Genomic DNA, 21,158 nt, shown 5'->3' on the forward strand with positions numbered 1-21,158 from the left:
CCAGGGGAGTTTTGGCACTGTTTTCAAATTTGTTTGAATTTGAATTCAGTGGCAACTAAATAAGAAAAACAGAACAAAACAGAAATAAATAGAAAGGGGGAGAAGGCCACCTGGGCCACCTACCTGGCGCCCACTTACCTGGCCCAGCTCCCCCAACGGCCCAGCCCACCGCCGCCCCCCCTCCCCTGTCGTCTTCCTCCCTGCCAGGAGGACGGACACCGCGCCGCCGCCGCGCGCGCCACCTCCACCCTGCTCGGCCACCTCCTGCTTCCTCCCCGGCCTCCCTAGCGACGCCTCGGACGACGCCACGCAGCCCCGACCGCTCTCTCACTCTCTCCCGAACTCTTCCCCTCTTCCGCCCCCTCTCCCTCTCGAGCCCGAGCGCAGCCGCAGCCGCGCCACCGTAACGCCGCGGCCACTGTCTCCCCCTCGACCCCTCGCTGTGCTTGCGAGCTCCGTCTCAACGTCCCCGACCTCCTCGACAAGCCACGAGGCCCCGGACGTGCCGCAACACCGCCCTCGATGCCTTCTTCAACCTCGGGACCGCCGGCCATCTTCGTCAAATTCGTCGGCTCCGGACCGTCCCCGACCTCACCGAGCGTCCCCTCGTCATCGCCGTGAGCCACTGACCCTCTCCCCTAACTCAGCATGCTCCCTTCCGTGCCGTAGCGCCATTCCCCACGAGCACCGAAGCCACCGTCCGCCATTGCTGCTGCACGCATAGCCTCCGTGCTCCCCTGGCCTCATTGTGCTGCTCTTAGTGCTCCCCATGTCTAGCAGGTGCTGCCCAGCCTCTCCATTTGCTCACTGATGCACCGTAGCGACGCGCCCGAGCACCACCGAACACCATCGCCGCCAAAGCTCGTCGCCGGCATGAGTTCCGGCGACCCCACGACCTCCCACTTGGTCCTCTGGATGCGCGAGAGCAAGGGCCATCCCCTGGTGCCCTCAGCGCGCCAAGCTGACGCCTCTAGCGCAAGTCCGGCGTGCCCCCGCCGTGTCCTGTGGTCGCCGCCGGCTGGTCTCCGATGGCTGACGTGGCACCATTAGTTTAGGTGCTAATCGCGTTTAGTCAGTGTCGCGTGTCGATGACATATGGGCCCCACGCCCTTAACTAACCACGGTTAACCCCCTGTTTAGTTAAGTTAACCACAGTGGCCCCACGCGTCGGAGTTGACCTAGCTGACGTGGCCGTTGACCGGTCCCACCTGTCAGTGAGTTAAACAACCCTGTGTCACTGACGTGTGGCCCCACACGTCAGGTTTGACCAGCAGCAGCGTCTGTTGACCTGCTGACGTCACGATGACGCACTGCTAACGCAGTAAATGTTTTCTGGAATTTAAATAATTCTTAAATGATTTATTAATTCCAGAAAATTGTATAAACTTCTAAAATTCATAGAAATTCAACCGTAACTCCAAATTAAATAATTTATATATGAAAAATTATCAGAAAAATTCAAGGAATCCATCTGTACCATTTTCATGCATGTTAGAACAACTTATAGCTGCTGTTTAGCACAAATCAATTAAATGGCATTTGAATAATCACATATGGAGTTTGAATTTGAATCTTGTATTCAAACCAACTTCATTTAATCTGTTGCTAGTTGCATTAGCTCAAAACACATTCATATTGCCATGTCATAGCATGCATCATATTGTGCATTGCATTGATCGTGTTTCTTCTGTGTTTGCCGGTGTTGTTCTCCCTCGGTAGACGTTGTACCGATGATGTGATCGTTGACACTGATGAAGACTCAATGTTATCTTCAGAAGTGCCAGGCAAGCAAAACCCCCTTGTTCATTCCGATAAAATCCCACTCTCTCGCTCCTGCTCTCTTTTACTGCATTAGGACAACATCGATTCATCTGTTACTTGCTGCGGTAGCTGAACCCCTTTTATCCTTTGCATGACCTGTCATTGCCACAGTAAATAGATGAAACCCACTAGCATGAGTAGGAGTTGTTTGAGCCCTGTTGTGCCTACTCATTCATGCTTGTTTGTCATGCCTGCTACTGCTTAGAGTTGAGTCAGGTCTGATTCATCGGGGATGAATCAGAGGTCTATGAACATGTCCTACTGTGTGTGAGCTAAGTGTGTGAACACGATTTGGTAAAAGGTATCGATGAGAGGCCATGTAGGAGTACATGGTGGGTTGTCCCATTGAAGCCGTCCTTAGGAACTGAGTTCTGTGTTTGTGATCCATGATTCAGCTACTACCATACATTGGGCCCTGAAATATGACCCCGCTCGACTTCTTATTCACCCTCGTCCTCTGTCCAGGAGTTGCAAGTAGTTTCTGGTGTTTGTAGTATGCTGGAGGTCGTGGACAGCGCTGACCGGAGGGGTGGGCTGTGATGCGGTAGGCACGTGGCCGGGTATACCGGGCGCCCGTTTGGTGTCACGGAACCCTGTTCACATCGTTTGGGGCTGTGAGCGAAACTCCGGCCGGATCTCCTCATGGATGGAACCCGAATAGGCGATAAACCTGGACTAGAGACTTGAGTGTTTAGGTAGGTCGTGGTCTACACCCACGTCGGCTTTCGCTTGAAGTCTGCCGAGCACATGTCGTGTGCAGACGCTAAGTGGTGGAAACATGTATGAAGAAGTACACCCCTGCAGGGTTAACATCATCTATTCGAATAGCCGTGTCCACGGTAAAGGACTTCTGGGTTGCTTATATCAGTTCATAGACAAGTGAAAGTGGATACTCTAAAATACGCAAGATAAGCGTGAGTGCTATGGATGGCGCTCTCGTAGGGAGACGGGAGCGGATCCATAGTGGTGTATTGATATGGGGAATATGTGGACTCGTGTGCGCCACCTCAAAAGAGTTACATTGCAGTCGTAGTTCAGGATAGCCACCGAGTCAAAGCTGGCTTGCTGCAGTTAAACCCCACCATCCCCTTTGTTGATAATGATGCATATGTAGTTAGTTCTGATGTAAGTCTTGCTGGATACATTTGTACTCACGTTTGCCTATTTTATGTTTTTGCAGAGAGACTTCGGTCTCACTAGTAGTTTTGCGTGGACTTCGACGTTTAGCTTGTTACCTCAGCTACGATCTTGTGCCCCGGCAGGATCTGGTAGATAGTCAGGCTTCTCAGCCTTTTTCAGTTATAGATGTCTGTACCCAGACATGATAGCTTCCGCTTGTGCTTTGATTTGTATGCTCTGATTGTTGGGTCATGAGACCCATGTTTGTAATATCTCGCTCCTCGGAGCCTATTGAATAAATTACTTGAGTCGTAGAGTCATGTTGTGATGCCATGTTGTATTTGCACATATCGAGCATATTGTGTGTATGTTATTGAAATGCTTGGTATGTGTGGGATCTGACCATCTAGTTGTTTATCTTTAGTAGCCTCTCTTACGGGGAAATGTCTCCTAGTGTTTCCACCGAGCCATGGTAGCTTGCTACTGCTCCGGAACACTTAGGCTGGCCGGCATGTGTCCTTCTTCGTTCCTGTGTCTGTCCCTTCGAGGAAATGTCACACGATGAATACCGGAGTCCTGTTAGCCCGCTACAGCCCGGTTCACCGGAGTCCTGCTAGCCCAGTGCTACAGCCTGGATTCACTCGCTGATGACCGACACGTTCGATGCTGGGTCATGGATGCCTGTCCCTGTAAGTCTGTGCCACTTTGGGTTTACGACTAGCCATGTCAGCCCGGGCTCCTTATCATATGGATGCTAGCGACACTGTCATATACATGTGCCAAAAGGCGCAAACGGTCCCGGGCAAAGGTAAGGCGACACCCGTGGGAATACCGTGCGTGAGGCCGCAAAGTGATATGAGGTGTTACATGCTAGATCGATGTGGCATTGAGTCGGGGTCCTGACAGCGTTGGTATCAGAGCTTGACTGCCTGTAGGATTACCAAGCCAAACTGGTCGAAGTTGAGTCTAGAAATTCTTTAGTTATATAAGGGAATTGATTGTGGGATGGAACGTAAGGCTCTTTTTACTCCTTATACCTCATGCCCTTCTGATCTGAGTCATCTTATCTTTCCTACGGGGATTAAGAGCTAGGCTATCTCTTCTTTCTATCAGGATCACGCGTTACTAATCCTTAGACTTATAAGATTGTTGGATTTAAGCTTGAGTTCAGTTTCTACTACTTTCGTATGTTAATTGTTGATCTCGAAACCTTGATATTGTGCTTCTGAGTGGTTATGCCACCATTTTTGTGAATGTCTCAAATCTCTTCTGAGCATTTACAACCGTTATGCTGTCCGAGTCATTCCAGGTTTCTAAATAGTCTGATGCATTTGCAAAATCCTTTCCCTCTGGTTTCGATGCTCCTTTATGCCAGCTCAATCACACTAATTGTTGAGTTGAGGTATTCTACTGCCTCGACCTTTATGTTGGAATAATTATTATGACCCTAGGTGTCTCAGGGGATCATCTAGTGGTCTAGCCATGATTTGTGTCCTAGTGTGATGATTCTGGCCTTTATTCTCGAAAGCATTCCGTGATGCTACTTAGGAGTAGGTATTCTATTCCTGGGTTTTGAACCCGAGATTCATCCTACTTACATCATGTTGATAGTGTTGCTAGTTCCTTTAGGATAATAGTAACCTTTGCGATAGTCCTCGAGGTTCATGATACATCCTTCTTCCAATTACCATGAATCATTCTTGGCAGGAGTTCTTCTGAACCAAAAGATGACAACAAGAGCGCTCTCGATGAGTTCTCCATGCTATATTGTGACTCTGCCAGCTCAACCTTTCTGCATGGGTTATCCAGAAGAATTATGTTGAACTTGGTTCGACATACTAATTTATGCATCCACAACTCAGAAAGTTATATGTTCCTTTGAGTTGTCCCTCTTTAGTTGTCTACTGACCTTCGTCTATCAATTGATAGTCAAGAGTATGCATGCATTCGTTTATCGATGCCTATTACTCTTGTGGTCCGTCAAGCCATTCTATCGCGGAATGATAGGAGAAACAAACTCCAGTACCTCTTCCATATCTAGGATTGGGTCAAAGCAATTGTGCTCCGCAGATCAAAATGCCAGCCCAGCTTTTGATTCTGTTCTACCCTGAAGTATTACCGTCTTTATGTCAGGATTTTCATGAGGATTGCACCGGCTCTTGTGAATTCTTGATGTAGTGATACTTCTCGCCATCATTATTCATCCCTCGGTTCCGTGTTGTCGCAACCGGAATGCCGACAAGTGAATCGTGATGTGTGAATTCAATACTCCTAGCAACCTTGTTGCTTGGTAGTTAATGGACAATAATTTCATTCTTAGCGTGTTGGTTTTGAATCATCATTCTAAGGTTGATCATGCTACCTAGTCCTTGTTCTCGGTGCACTCCTCGATCGATGAGTTAGGATTATTTCAAATCTTCGCTCTATTGATCATATCATCTTGCCTCAAAAAGCAAGATTGTTCTCGAGCTTAGTAACATATCGGTGGTTCGTGATTTTCCGAAGATCTTCTCGGAAGTATTACCAGGTTGTCACCTGACCGCTGTGTTGAGCTCGTGATCAAGTTGGTTTCTTGTGAACCACCCTTCTCCAAGAATCTGTGTTGGATATCCCTGAGCAAGTTGGTTAAGCTAGACAACAACTTGGAGAGTTGGAAGATAAAAGCTTGCCTGACTTAGTTCATTCCAAAGGGATATTCTTGTGTAGTATGTGTTGACGAAAGATGATATCTTCATCGATTGGTCCCTGTGATCAGTTGCTGGACCTATCATTTTTATCTAACCTTTGATTGGAGTATGGGCTATCATCCAATCAGACCAGAACCAACGATATTCGTAATGTTGTCTTACTCGTGGTTGATCCCTCGAGCATACACCATTATATCTTTCGGGTCTGACCAATGCTATCACTTGTTCACTTAACTATGGAATTCCTTTTAAAGGGAAACCCGGAAGAATTGTTGTTGAGCCCATTGGCAACATCCTTATCTCCTCCATGATGTTGTTGAACATTAAGCTAGTGTTGGAAACTTTTGAAAGCATTTTCTTCATGCTAGCTCATGAAGTATTTGTTTGATGAAAGGAGTGACTTCCTCTTATACACGTGCATTTGGTGAAAGTTGCCGCCATGAATTTGAGAAAGATTGTTTTGTTTCCTTTGGAATCATCCCAAATCAGTCATGCACACGTGCGAAGTATTCTGTAGTCTGGAGACTTGCAACCTTCATTCTATATGTGTCCCTAGCACACTAAGCCACTGATTGACTTGTTCAAGGAAAAGAAGTCTATGCTTGGGATCTAATCCATGGACTTGCGTAAAGACTTCGATATCCTCGATTATGGTTCCCCACCCGAACTCGGTAGTGTTTGATTATAAGACTACTACGTGGCCATGCTTGTCTGGGACAACGTGTTCACATGTTAGTAGCAGAACCAGCTCATGTTTGGAGCTTGCTATCGTAGTTCATTCCCGAGAATCTCGCAACGTCATCTCATCGATTTGTGTTGCAAACTTTCGTTTTCTTCCTAGACTCGATGAGTCTGGAATATCCTGACACCAACCAGATCTGAATCTCAGGCAGATATGATGGTTTGGAACATTTCCCAAGAACTATAATATCGGTCCCTCGGAAACCGGTAAAGTGGATGTCGTGGTCAACACACCCCACCGGAAGACCTATTATTGCAGTATCTTGATTGAAGAAGTTGGCCACCTCTCCATAAGGATTTCGTAGGGTTTTACTCCCTAGTTGCCCCTATGGATTTTGAGATCCCGAAGTCCGACCTTTTTACTTGATGTTCTAGATATCAAACCATATCTATGAATGGGTTACACTAGCACATCAAGGAGAACATTAGAAGCGGAGTGCTAAATGTCTCTCGGTCGATCATCCAGATTTTATTTCCTTGGCCCCGCCAAGGGTGAAATCTAAGAAAGTGTTATCTTCCTTTGCATCTGCATCATCCATCATCATTCATCATGGTAGCAAGTTGTGTTGCCAGGATCCTTGACACGGATATTGGTAAAACCTTGATGATTGTGGAAATGCTCAAGTTCTTGAGAGCACGCACAAGCACTACGTGATATCATCGGCACTAACTGGGATTCCTCTCAGTTTCCTCGGCAATGCTATGACCTTTTCAAACAGTGAATTCACTCTCTATTGTTGGGTTCTTCCCCAGTTACCAGAATCATTCCCAGCATTTGCATTTTGTTCCCAGCTTGCACCGCCAATGTGCCATTCAACCATGGGTCCCTTCCATTTCCGGTGATAAGCAAACTCATCCATTACGTTGTCTTCAACAAGGTAATCCACATCATCCAAGTCCGAGTATGCCATTCTACCGACCCCCGCCAATCGATTGTTGTGATTTGCCTTAGGCTGATATAGAGAGTCTCAATGATCTCTATATCAAAGGTAATTCTTTTTGCCACTTAAGAGGGATATATATCTACGAGTCACCATCCCTAAGGTGCCTCGTTATGGTATCATGGCAACTCAACTCCTCGCTGCGTTGACAATCGTTTACCACCTTCTTAAGTGTGGAATTATTGTCCACTTAGTGAACCTTCGTCATCTGTTTCTTTCCACCCCTCTTGATGTGTATCTCGTGTCTCAACCCGAGAGATGGTCCTATGTCTCATTCCGTGAGTTGTTCGATCTTCGAGAAGATCGACCCTTCTAGAGTCTCCTTCTTCCCTCCATGTCATGTTGACAGGATTTCTCAGAGCAAGACTTCAAGATAATGATGGTGATTGAATCAACGTTCAATTGAAGTGCAACCTGGATCGTGAAGATTGTGCTAGTTTGCGTTCCCCCTTCACCTTACCCTACGCTTGAATCTCGGGACGAGATTTTTGTTTAGTGGGGGTGAGTTGTCACAGCCCTAGAATATTGTTTGTAGATAGTTGCATCTTCATCCAGGCATCATATTTAAATTGCTGAAACATGAATTGAGGATTGTTGAAGCCTCAAAACTTTAATTAAAAGCAGGGCAAAAGAACCCTGGAAAATGCATTCAATGATTCCAAAATGGCCTTAACTAATGTTGGTTATATTTTGGCCAGGGTTTTACACCAAACCAAAAATAATGAACATTTTTGAGGAATATTTTGAGCATTGAATTTAAATCATATTCTATTTGAATTTGGAATTATATTCATAATATATAATGAATATATTTTCAAATGACCCGAGATATTTTTGTAATTGTGAAAAAAGTCCATTAAGTGACTTAAAATATCCAGGGGAGTTTTGGCACTGTTTTCAAATTTGTTTGAATTTGAATTCAGTGGCAACTAAATAAGAAAAACAAAACAGAACAGAAATAAATAGAAAGGGGGAGAAGGCCACCTGGGCCACCTACCTGGTGCCCACTTACCTGGCCCAGCTCCCCCAACGGCCCAGCCCACCGCCGCCCCCCCTCCCCTGTCGTCTTCCTCCCTGCCAGGAGGACGGACACCGCGACGCCGCCGCGCGCGCCACCTCCACCCTGCTCGGCCACCTCCTGCTTCCTCCCCGGCCTCCCTAGCGACGCCTCGGACGACGCCACGCAGCCCCGACCGCTCTCTCACTCTCTCCCGAACTCTTCCCCTCTTCCGCCCCCTCTCCCTCTCGAGCCCGAGCGCAGCCGCAGCCGCGCCACCGTAATGCCGCGGCCACCGTCTCCCCCTCGACCCCTCGCTGTGCTTGTGAGCTCCGTCTCGACGTCCCCGACCTCCTCGACAAGCCACGAGGCCCCGGACGTGCCGCAACACCGCCCTCGATGCCTTCTTCAACCTCGGGACCGCCGGCCATCTTCGTCAAATTCGTCGGCTCCGGACCGTCCCCGACCTCGCCGAGCGTCCCCTCGTCATCGCCGTGAGCCACTGACCCTCTCCCCTAACTCAGCATGCTCCCCTCCGTGCCGTAGCGCCATTCCCCACGAGCACCGAAGCCACCGTCCGCCATTGCTGCTGCACGCATAGCCTCCGTGCTCCCCTGGCCTCATTGTGCTGCTCTTAGTGCTCCCCATGTCTAGAAGGTGCTGCCCAGCCTCTCCATTTGCTCACTGATGCACCGTAGCGACGCGCCCGAGCACCACCGAACACCATCGCCGCCAAAGCTCGTCGCCGGCATGAGTTCCGGCGACCCCACGACCTCCCACTTGGTCCTCTGGATGCGCGAGAGCAAGGGCCATCCCCTGGTGCCCTCAGCGCGCCAAGCTGACGCCTCTAGCGCAAGTCCGGCGTGCCCCCGCCGTGTCCTGTGGTCGCCGCCGATTGGTCTCCGGTGGCTGACGTGGCACCATTAGTTTAGGTGCTAATCGCGTTTAGTCAGTGTCGCGTGTCGATGACATATGGGCCCCACGCCCTTAACTAACCACGGTTAACCCCCTGTTTAGTTAAGTTAACCATAGTGGCCCCACGCGTCGGAGTTGACCTAGCTGACGTGGCCGTTGACCGGTCCCACCTGTCAGTGAGTTAAACAACCCTGTGTCACTGACGTGTGGCCCCACACGTCAGGTTTGACCAGCAGCAGCGTGTGTTGACCTGCTGACGTCACGATGACGCACTGCTGACGCAGTAAATGTTTTCTGGAATTTAAATAATTCTTAAATGATTTATTAATTCCAGAAAATTGTATAAACTTCTAAAATTCATAGAAATTCAACCGTAACTCCAAATTAAATAATTTATATATGAAAAATTATCAGAAAAATTCAAGGAATCCATCTGTACCATTTTCATGCATGTTAGAACAACTTATAGCTGCTGTTTAGCACAAATCAATTAAATGGCATTTGAATAATCACATATGGAGTTTGAATTTGAATCTTGTATTCAAACCAACTTCATTTAATCTGTTGCTAGTTGCATTAGCTCAAAACACATTCATATTGCCATGTCATAGCATGCATCATATTGTGCATTGCATTGATCGTGTTTCTTCTGTGTTTGCCGGTGTTGTTCTCCCTCGGTAGACGTTGTACCGATGATGTGATCGTTGACACTGATGAAGACTCAATGTTATCTTCAGAAGTGCCAGGCAAGCAAAACCCCCTTGTTCATTCCGATAAAATCCCACTCTCTCGCTCCTGCTCTCTTTTACTGCATTAGGACAACATCGATTCATCTGTTACTTGCTGCGGTAGCTGAACCCCTTTTATCCTTTGCATGACCTGTCATTGCCACAGTAAATAGATGAAACCCACTAGCATGAGTAGGAGTTGTTTGAGCCCTGTTGTGCCTACTCATTCATGCTTGTTTGTCATGCCTGCTACTGCTTAGAGTTGAGTCAGGTCTGATTCATCGGGGATGAATCAGAGGTCTATGAACATGTCCTACTGTGTGTGAGCTAAGTGTGTGAACACGATTTGGTAAAAGGTATCGATGAGAGGCCATGTAGGAGTACATGGTGGGTTGTCCCATTGAAGCCGTCCTTAGGAACTGAGTTCTGTGTTTGTGATCCATGATTCAGCTACTACCATACATTGGGCCCTGAAATATGACCCCGCTCGACTTCTTATTCACCCTCGTCCTCTGTCCAGGAGTTGCAAGTAGTTTCTGGTGTTTGTAGTATGCTGGAGGTCGTGGACAGCGCTGACCGGAGGGGTGGGCTGTGATGCGGTAGGCACGTGGCCGGGTATACCGGGCGCCCGTTTGGTGTCACGGAACCCTGTTCACATCGTTTGGGGCTGTGAGCGAAACTCCGGCCGGATCTCCTCATGGATGGAACCCGAATAGGCGATAAACCTGGACTAGAGACTTGAGTGTTTAGGTAGGTCGTGGTCTACACCCACGTCGGCTTTCGCTTGAAGTCTGCCGAGCACATGTCGTGTGCAGACGCTAAGTGGTGGAAACATGTATGAAGAAGTACACCCCTGCAGGGTTAACATCATCTATTCGAATAGCCGTGTCCACGGTAAAGGACTTCTGGGTTGCTTATATCAGTTCATAGACAAGTGAAAGTGGATACTCTAAAATACGCAAGATAAGCGTGAGTGCTATGGATGGCGCTCTCGTAGGGAGACGGGAGCGGATCCATAGTGGTGTGTATTGATATGGGGAATATGTGGACTCGTGTGCGCCACCTCAAAAGAGTTACATTGCAGTCGTAGTTCAGGATAGCCACCGAGTCAAAGCTGGCTTGCTGCAGTTAAACCCCACCATCCCCTTTGTTGATAATGATGCATATGTAGTTAGTTCTGATGTAAGTCTTGCTGGGTACATTTGTACTCACGTTTGCCTATTTTATGTTTTTGCAGAGAGACTTCGGTCTCACTAGTAGTTTCGCGTGGACTTCGACGTTTAGCTTGTTACCTCAGCTACGATCTTGTGCCCCGGCAGGATCTGGTAGATAGTCAGGCTTCTCAGCCTTTTTCAGTTATAGATGTCTGTACCCAGACATGATAGCTTCCGCTTGTGCTTTGATTTGTATGCTCTGATTGTTGGGTCATGAGACCCATGTTTGTAATATCTCGCTCCTCGGAGCCTATTGAATAAATTACTTGAGTCATAGAGTCATGTTGTGATGCCATGTTGTATTTGCACATATCGAGCATATTGTGTGTATGTTATTGAAATGCTTGGTATGTGTGGGATCTGACCATCTAGTTGTTTATCTTTAGTAGCCTCTCTTACGGGGAAATGTCTCCTAGTGTTTCCACCGAGCCATGGTGGCTTGCTACTGCTCCGGAACACTTAGGCTGGCCGGCATGTGTCCTTCTTCGTTCCTGTGTCTGTCCCTTCGGGGAAATGTCACGCGATGAATACCGGAGTCCTGTTAGCCCGCTACAGCCCGGTTCACCGGAGTCCTGCTAGCCCAGTGCTACAGCCTGGATTCACTCGCTGATGACCGACACGTTCGATGCTGGGTCATGGATGCCTGTCCCTGTAAGTCTGTGCCACTTTGGGTTTACGACTAGCCATGTCAGCCCGGGCTCCTTATCATATGGATGCTAGCGACACTGTCATATACGTGTGCCAAAAGGCGCAAACGGTCCCGGGCAAAGGTAAGGCGACACCCGTGGGAATACCGTGCGTGAGGCCGCAAAGTGATATGAGGTGTTACATGCTAGATCGATGTGGCATTGAGTCGGGGTCCTGACAACTAATTACATGATATTTTCTGTGAGGGATCACCCTATTAAACATGTCTACCATGCATTAAATAAGTATTGTGCCACTGCCCTCCTGCGTGATCCAATACCGGTTAGACCGCCGCCACTTTCCCCGTCCCGACGGTCGATAGGCGCATGAATGTGACATATATTGCGGTACCTGTAGACCTAAGCACCGGGGTCCAAAATCGGCGCAAGCCAAGCAAACAAGAACCCCGAATGAGCTCTGAGCCAACCCTGCTACTCCACCGCCCGCAGTCCCATCATAGGCACAACCGCAATGCCACATAACCTCCTCCATGGTAGAGACTCTGATCTAGCAGTCGTGGCTAAACACCAACTCCGTCGCACCCACTCCGGCCCACCTTGGGCCCAAATGTGGCCCGCACAAGCACAAGCCGACGCCAGCACTACTGGGCGCCCTCGTGTGGCCACCCGCACGCCGCGCACCCTTCTTGCCCTGGCCGCCAACATCTCATGCTCAGACCCAAGGACGAGCGGCGTGACCCACACTTCCAGTCCACGTGTTGCAGCGAGCCACCAGATGGATAAATGCCTCGCCGCTGCCATCCTTGGGAGTACCACTGGCTTCCCGTCGGCTTTCTCGATTGCAGTGAAGGCAGAGAGGTCCAGCGAGGTGCGGCTAAAAAAGGTTACCAATCGCCACCCGTGTCGCCTCCATAGGAGGGGCATGGGGGAGGCTGGGAGGGGGTTTGTCTGCACCGTCCAGTGTTTGCTACCACCCTATTGCCTCTCTCCTCTAGTGCTCATTGTGGTGCCTTTTCATCCTCTCCCAAGTATTCTATGGACACGGGATTTGTGGCACGCATGGGCAGGGGCACCCAACCCCATTTTCTTTTGGCTTTCGATTTTTCGTATCTTTTGAATTGAAAGTTCAAATTAAATCGTGTTTTCGTATCCGTGTTTCTTGCGACGAGAGCTTTGAAATAGGACTCGTTTTTTAACACGTCCCATGCCGGGGGTCTGCCACGAACGAAAGGTTGACGCGCGCGGGGAATGGAGGCGTTTCTTTCTCGAAACGGACAGCACGCACGGCATGGTCAGTCGTCCACCATGCGGAGCGTTTCTCACGGCTGCCCGAGCAATTCCCCTCGCGACCCGCGTGTGGACGCCACCGGAGAGGTCCGTCGGGTCCACGCGTACGGTCGGTCCCGACACCGAAACGGCAATTTCTCATGCCAACCACTTCTTCCGTCAGTGCGATCTCGCGTCAGTGCAATTTCTTATGCCCACCTGCCTCGGACCTGCTTGCTATGCTAATCAGGGTCAAGTCAAGCCACGAAGATTTGGTCTCGGGTAGTCGGGTTCCGTGAGGTTTGCTGGCAATTGCGGTGTCCTGCTTCGGATTTGACAGACGCATCTCCCCGGTTTTACAGCTAGCTTGATCGGATCTCTTGATCAGCGTCCGGTGAAATGATGTATGAGGTTGTGCATTGAGAAACAAAGGGCTGGATGCAAGAAGTGGCCGGCATCTGGTATGATGGGCGGATGAACGTGTGTGCAGTGGCGTATGAACCATGATGGGCCTGATGTATCCTTCTCCGTGTGGCCATCGGCGTCAGATATATCTTGTGTCCGCGCCATTAAACTTGTCGGATTTGCCCCACTTTCATGCCTGATGTGCTGTGTTTGCTCTCGCCCAAAGAGACGCATACGCATGTACCACGTACAACAACCAAAATACAGTGCCAAATATCTGTCAGAGCGTCCATACCCCATTTTTCTAACATGAATGTCCATACACTTCAGGTCTGGGTGAAATGGAAATAGTGGAATACAATCAAGCAAAAAGAGACTGAATACAGAAAGGGCATTGATCTGCAAAAAGAGAGTCTTTCCTAGGAGTCAATTGCAAAAAAACACCACATTTGCGGCTAGGTTTACAGGAAACCACCAGCTCGTTAATCTGTTACATAAAACATCGAAAAATCTGTTAAGTCGTTGCAAAAAGCACTGATCAGATGATTTGGTCCGTTTAATCACTTTCTTACAAGTGGGACCAGATTGTAAGGAATTGACTTAGCAAAAAAATAACACATACACCCCTAAAAAAACAAAAGCAATCAGCCCCCGGTGGAACACCGACGCCCTGTCCACTCCGCGATGCTGCCCTCGTCGAGGAGGCGGCCGGCCTCGTCGGCGACGGAGAGTGCCACGCCACGGGGGAGGACGAGGAGGCGGCCGGCGCCCACGGCTGCACTGCGAACCGCCTCCATAGTACGCGGGTCGTGATGGCGACGCCCTCCGGCAGCCCATCGTAGCCGGGGCAGAGCTGGGATGGCGGGAGGAATGAGGCGCCTCGCTCATCGTCTTCTGTCCTGGCCGCTCCACTGCGCGCAGTTCGCGCGCGCCCACCGGGCCATCTCCAGGCTCTTCCTAGACGCCCGGGCCGCGCCGTCGACCCCGAGTAGCTCGCGCGCCGCCCGAGCGCTCGCCTTCAGCGTGTCGTCCCAGAATTGGTCCACAGGGCGCCATGTGCACGCCATGGCGGCGCACCTCGGAGCCCCCGTCGCCCCGGCCAAGCGGGCACAGTGGGTGGCGCCGATGACGGCCATCCAGGAGCGGATCGTCAAGGAGTCGAGGCGGAGGGACAAGAAGGGGTCGTCCTCCGGGGCGTCCTCGCCGGCGTCCACGGGGCTCCTCTCCGAGATGCAGGCCGCTGAGGAGGAGGATGAGGCCGCGGAGGTGGAGGCCCCGATGTCGATCGGCGAGGAGCGGGCTCGAGGCGCTGGCCGGCGCGTGCGTGTGGGGGCAGGGTGGGGGTCTGATTGCTTTTGATTTTTAGATCTAGGGGGATGTGTGTTATTTTTTAGCTATGTCAACTCCTTACAATCAGGCCCCACTTGTAAGAAAGTGAATAAACGGGCCAAATCATCCGATCAGTACTTTTTGCAACGACTTAACAGATTTTTCGGTGTTTTCTGCAATGAATTAACGAGTTGATGGTTTCCTGCAAACCTAGCCGCAAATGTGGTGGTTTTTTACAATTGACTCCTTTCCTAGACAAAAACACAGCTAAAAGTAAATATATACGTGCATCGCATGTTTAGTTGCTAAATTACACCGCCTATAGTGAAGTCTGTTGCTGAGCAGGAGTAAACTCTCACCACGTTTTCCCCACGAAATGGACGTCAGCATCAGTGTCCTCGTCAAGTTTTCCAAGTCTTTTCCCGATTCCTCCCTACTTTCTCACCACGCGCGCGCACCTTCCATTCCACCTCGCCATCTATAAGTAGGCCGCGCGCAGTCTGAGGCAGCACCACAACGAGCTCAGCAGCCAGCTCAAGCTTGAAGACACCACTCAGCCACAGCCACCTGCATCCAGCTGATCACCCGGCCCGCGGCCCGCCTCGATCCCGATGGAGCTTCCTCAGCTGGCGTCCTTCCTCGGCGTCGTGCTCGCCACGGTGCTCTTCCTCAAGGCCGTCCTCCGCCGCCGCCGCCGCCAGCACAACCTCCCGCCGGGCCCCAAGCCGTGGCCGATCATCGGCAACCTCAACCTCATCGGCACGCTCCCGCACCGCTCCATCCACGCGCTCTCCAAGCAGTACGGCCCGCTCATGCAGCTACAGTTCGGCTCCTTCCCGGTCGTCGTCGGCTCCTCCGTGGAGATGGCCAAGTTCTTCCTCAAGACCCACGACGTGGTGTTCACTGACCGCCCCAAGACCGCCGCCGGCAGGTACACCACCTACAACTACAGCGACATCACCTGGTCCCCCTACGGCGCCTACTGGCGCCAGGCCCGCAAGATGTGCCTCACCGAGCTCTTCAGCGCCAAGCGCCTCGAGTCGTACGAGTACATCCGCAGGGAGGAGGTGCTCGCCCTCCTCGGCGACCTGTACCGCGGCGGCGCAGGCCGCGTGGTGGTGCTCAAGGACTACCTGTCCACGGTGAGCCTGAACGTGATCACGCGCATGGTGATGGGCAAGAAGTACCTGGAGAAGGAGGTGAGGGACGAGGCCGGGGCGGTGATCACGACGCCCGAGGAGTTCAAGTGGATGATCGACGAGCTGTTCCTGCTCAACGGCGTGCTCAACATCGGCGACTCCATCCCGTGGCTGGACTGGATGGACCTGCAGGGGTACATCAAGAGGATGAAGAAGCTGAGCAAGATGTTCGACCGGTTCCTGGAGCACGTCGTGGACGAGCACAGCGAGCGGCGTCGGCGCGAGGGGGAGAGCTTCGTGGTGAAGGACATGGTGGACGTGCTGCTGCAGTTCGCCAGCGATCCCGGTCTTGAGGTCAAGCTCAACAGAGAAGGCGTCAAGGCTTTCACTCAGGTGAGTTCTTGGTTTCATTCCCTGCACTGAATCTGAATTAATTATGTTTATCCCCTGCTTGCTCTTAGAACAACAATTCATGTGCTTTGAGACTAGGTTCGTACACAAATCTGAATCAGTTGCCTGCACTCAAAACAAAACAAGTATCATCGTTCTAAGCAGAAAAGGCAGCAAGCATAATATGTCCTGTTGCTATCGGTCTAAGCGAGTCAGACTTTAATAATTCCATTATCTGAACTCTTGGGAAAATAATGGGGTTGTTGATAGGCACGTCCCATCATGGGTAGACAAGTTCCACCAAACACAGTAGAGAAATGAACTTTACATACCAGTGGGCAACTCCCTCAAATTCAATCATGACATTGCCATTCATGTAGATAATGCACACAGTTGATAGAAAAACATAATGCACACAGTTAATTACTTGGTCACAAGACTCACAACTGATTCTATAAACTGTGTACAGTATAAGCCTCATTTACACATCACCATGAATTTCGAGTTCTCACACTAACCAGCACCATTTTGAAACGTGCACCTGTAGGACCTCATTGCCGGCGGCACCGAGAGCTCCGCGGTGACAGTGGAATGGGCCCTCTCAGAGCTCCTGAAGAAGCCAGAGGTGCTCGCCAAAGCTACAGAGGAGCTGGACCGCGTGGTGGGGCGAGGCCGATGGGTCACCGAAAAGGACATGCCGAGCCTTCCCTATGTGGATGCCATCGTCAAAGAGACCATGCGGTTGCATCCGGTAGCGCCGATGCTTGTACCCCGCCTTTCACGTGAGGACACGTCCATCAACGGCTACGACATCCCCGCCGGCACACGGGTGCTAGTCATGGTGTGGTCTATTGGTCGCGACCCGGAGTTGTGGGAAGCACCGGAGGAGTTCATGCCAGAACGCTTCCTCGGCAGCAGGCTCGACGTCAAGGGGCAGGATTATGAGCTGCTTCCATTTGGGTCAGGACGCAGGATGTGCCCCGGGTATAGTCTTGGGTTGAAGGTGATCCAGGTAAGCCTGGCGAACCTCCTGCACGGTTTCACGTGGAGGCTCCCTGATGGCGTGGAGCTGAGCATGGAGGAGATCTTCGGACTGTCAACACCACGCAAGTACCCGCTGGAGGCCGTCGTGGAGCCCAAGCTCCCGGCTCACCTCTACGCCGAGGCTTGAATATTTGATACATGTGTGCCCTCATGTGTTGAGTAATTATTACTACTTGTGTTGTTATATTTTTTCTGTATTTTTTCTAGTATTATATATTTGATACATGTGAGCCCTCATGTGTTGAGTAATTATTACTACTTGTGTCGTTATATTATGCATCGTAGATTTATGAAGAAAAATGTAAAAGATGGTCGACAATTGCTAATTTAGCAAGTGAAATAATGGAAATTTTTCTCTTTGAAGACGTCTCTATCAAAGCATCGCCTCCTTTAAAGTTTTTTAATGCTTTTAGGTTGTGAATATCCATTTATAAGCCCGTACTCATATGCATCCGATGAACAGTAAATTCAAAGAAAATACAAAACATATTCAAACAAATCTGATTTTTTTTTTATGAAAGATGCTTCTGTGCATAAGGTCCGCTCAAAATTTCAGCTCATCTGAACATCTGAGTAGCTCTCAGCAAAAGAAAAATATTGGGTCAGAACAGCAAATTGTTTCACATACCCCAAATTTGTCTTTTTTGCCGAGAGCTACTCAGATATCCAAATAAGCTCAAATTTGGAGCGGACCTCACGCACAGAAGCATCTTCCATGCAAAAAAGAAAATTGATTTTTTTAATTTTTCTAGTATTTTTTTGGAATTTACAGACACTGGTGCTCGCATTTTTCTCATTTAATTCAGGCATTCTAGCGATGTGCATTCAGTGCAGGAGACATTTCGTCGACTATGAAGACATCTGTGGTGACTTCGTCAATCTCAAGATGGTGTGCCATCTCAGTCTCTTGGTGGTGCTCATAGGGGTAGGGTGTGCGTGCATATGGGTGAGTGTTTGTACGTACGTATGAGAGTTGAGGTCTGCACTGTGTCAGAAAAAAATTACGACGAAAGATATTCCTGTCCATACTCAACTAACTTGAATAAATCTCCTAAAAATACCAATTAAGAAAACTCTTATGTTAGAGCTGGTTTAGTCAGAGAAACTGCATGCATATATAACTCAGGTGGTTTTTCGTATGAAAATGCATCTCATAACAACTCAGTATAAGAGAACATATATGTATATTGTTTGAACCCTAGCCTTATCCTATCCCCGTGACACCAATGATCTTCATGCCACCGCTGTCGATCCCTAGTGGATGTCGTCCGTGCCACAACCAATTTCTATGCGCGTGTTTCATCGCCTTCTATTATGTTCATCTTTCTTAAGTCGTGGTGTTAACCGCGTTACTTGTGCTGCTCTTGTCATCTTCCATCGCCTTCTATTACGTTCATATTTCTTAAGTCGTGGTGTTAACCACGTTCCTCGCGTTTCTCTTGTCATCTTTTGGTGCTTCAATGTGTAAGAAACTTCAGGCCATCTCTTCGGACATATTTGTCATTTGTTTGCAGCATTCTAAACTTCAGGAGATTTCTACATTCAAGAATCCCTACTACTTACCCCCTAATCTCCGTAGTTTCTACTAAATTCTATCAGATGGGGTGTCAGCAGGGATTATTACAACTTGAAACAACAACGACTTTTCTGGGGTCAACTACCATACCGGTCCGCTTATCACCAACCCATCAGTTCTCCTCTTGAACCAATGACACAGATTTTGCCAACATTTAGGGGTCATGCACTCATGGGAGGAAATCGAATTTCCTTGACTCCCATCAAAAGGTGCTTCCATTTGTCAATGGTCCTTCGTCTATTATTGGTTATTTAAACATAAAACATGCCCATTGAACAAATATATCTACAATTTAGTGCTTTTGAAGCAACCCTTTTCACTGATGTTTTCAACTCCTTAGCCCTTCAGAAAATCTGTCTTCTAGATGTACGTTACACTTGAACTAATCAACAAGTTAACCCCATTCCGGTGCTCCTTGGCAGAGTGTTTGTCAACTTGACGTGGAGCTCCACCTTTTCAGGTTCCACAATCTCCTCAATCACACGAGCCGCGTAAATCATGTGCCACTCCTTCAATAAGCATCCTCCATAATTCTCAAACCTTATGTTTCTCGCCTTTAACATCTTGCTTAGTAGTCCTAACATCAGTTTGGTTGTTCATTGTAATTTTGCTAGCATTTCCCATGTTATGAGATATGCGGGGCGAATGTCATGTTCAGGTTCCCAAATTTGTCCTTCAAATTCTGCCCTGTATCTTGAAAATACTTCCATCGCCATCACTTGATGCACTGGTTGCCGTCGGGCCTCCGGTCTCTTTTCCATCCATGCAGTCCAACCAACAGCGCCGACGTCACTTGCGGAGATGGGCCCGGGTCCTTTCGACGAACTCTCGCTTGCCAATCCAGCGAACCGAAGCAGTAGATGTGGAACTCTGGTGGCATCGCCAAAGGATAAGGGGAACCCTAGAAAAGACCTAGGGGGGCGGAGGGAGCAATAGGCTTACTGACATGACAGTTGATATATATATAAATAGGGGGGCGGAGGGAGCAATAGGTAAAATAGATGGGGCACCTAGGTGCCTGGGCACCTTGATTGTTTTGGAAACCATGATATATTTAATTAGTTTCCTACCCATTCTTCATGCAAGACTTTCCATAGTTACGATTTATTTTTGTTTCCTAATTATTAGGCATGCAAGACTTGCCATATAATAAATCATATTAATTTTTGATTTTATTTGAACTGCTATGGTTATCTAATGCGCGTATTTTTGTTTCCTAAATATCTAATACATACCAACTTGTATATACTCAATATTTTTTTGAACCATTATATTTCATTTTTGTTTCCTAACTATCTAATATGAGTATCGAATACCTACTAATGAAATTATTTACATACATGGTATGTATATATCCAATAATTTATTTTCTAACTATCTAATACTTGTATCTGGTACCTACTGACGATGTACATACGCGGGTACGTATATTCCAGGCTGCATAAAATATGGCTATATAGATACCCTGCTATGTAAAATATACCCAATGAACTCCTAGTATACCTTCGTAACAAAAAGAACTCCTAGTGTATCCACATATTTTATATGACATGCTCACATAAATCTTCTAGTATATACCCAACGTACTTAAATAAAACAGTATACACAATGTGTCTGCACACGTATATACCCGGCTATATGAAAAAGTGTAGAAAACTGTTGTAGGTTTCCTGTCAACGTATATATACAGTAAAATATGGCTACATATATACCTGACTACATGAATTATGGCATGCATAGGTATTTGAATAACCGGGGTACAAATCTCACATCTGGGGTATGAAGAGAAGTATGATTGGTATGCACATACCCAAAAAAATATCCATTTTGGAAAAAGCTTGAAGACGTTCATGTGTATTTTCCCATGGAGACAAAAGATAACCATACCTTCTGTTCTCAAGACAATCATATACATATGTATCTAATTATGTATATGACTTCCTATATTTATGTAAAAAGAAAGAAGTACACGTATAAGAAATAAAGTTGGGCACGTACCATGCAGCATGCATGGTCTTAATGGACCATTAATTGTTGTTTTTTTCTCTAACTTGTTTAATCTAGGCATTAAGTGTCCATATGAAGCAATAATTTGCAATAATTCTTTCCTAACATGGTTGACCCATCAATGCTAATACTAATTACACATGCACACATCTCAATGTAATTCAACGGTTTGTAGGCAAGGTGCTTGGGCAC

The 21,158-nt window shown here is 48.4% G+C and overlaps 1 protein-coding gene across 1 annotated transcript; it reads left to right on the forward strand.

The window, feature by feature from the left end:
* The first annotated feature begins 15,330 nt into the window (after positions 1-15,330).
* On the forward strand, positions 15,331-17,743 carry LOC119301573 (trimethyltridecatetraene synthase-like). Its single transcript, XM_037578566.1, has 2 exons — positions 15,331-16,342; positions 16,887-17,743. The coding sequence occupies exons 1-2, from the start codon at positions 15,422-15,424 to the stop codon at positions 17,508-17,510; spliced, it is 1,545 nt and encodes a 514-aa protein (XP_037434463.1). The 5' UTR covers positions 15,331-15,421; the 3' UTR covers positions 17,511-17,743.
* The last annotated feature ends 3,415 nt before the right edge of the window (positions 17,744-21,158 follow it).

Source organism: Triticum dicoccoides, chromosome 5A (genome assembly GCF_002162155.2).
Source record: "Triticum dicoccoides isolate Atlit2015 ecotype Zavitan chromosome 5A, WEW_v2.0, whole genome shotgun sequence".
NCBI lineage: Eukaryota > Viridiplantae > Streptophyta > Magnoliopsida > Poales > Poaceae > Triticum > Triticum dicoccoides.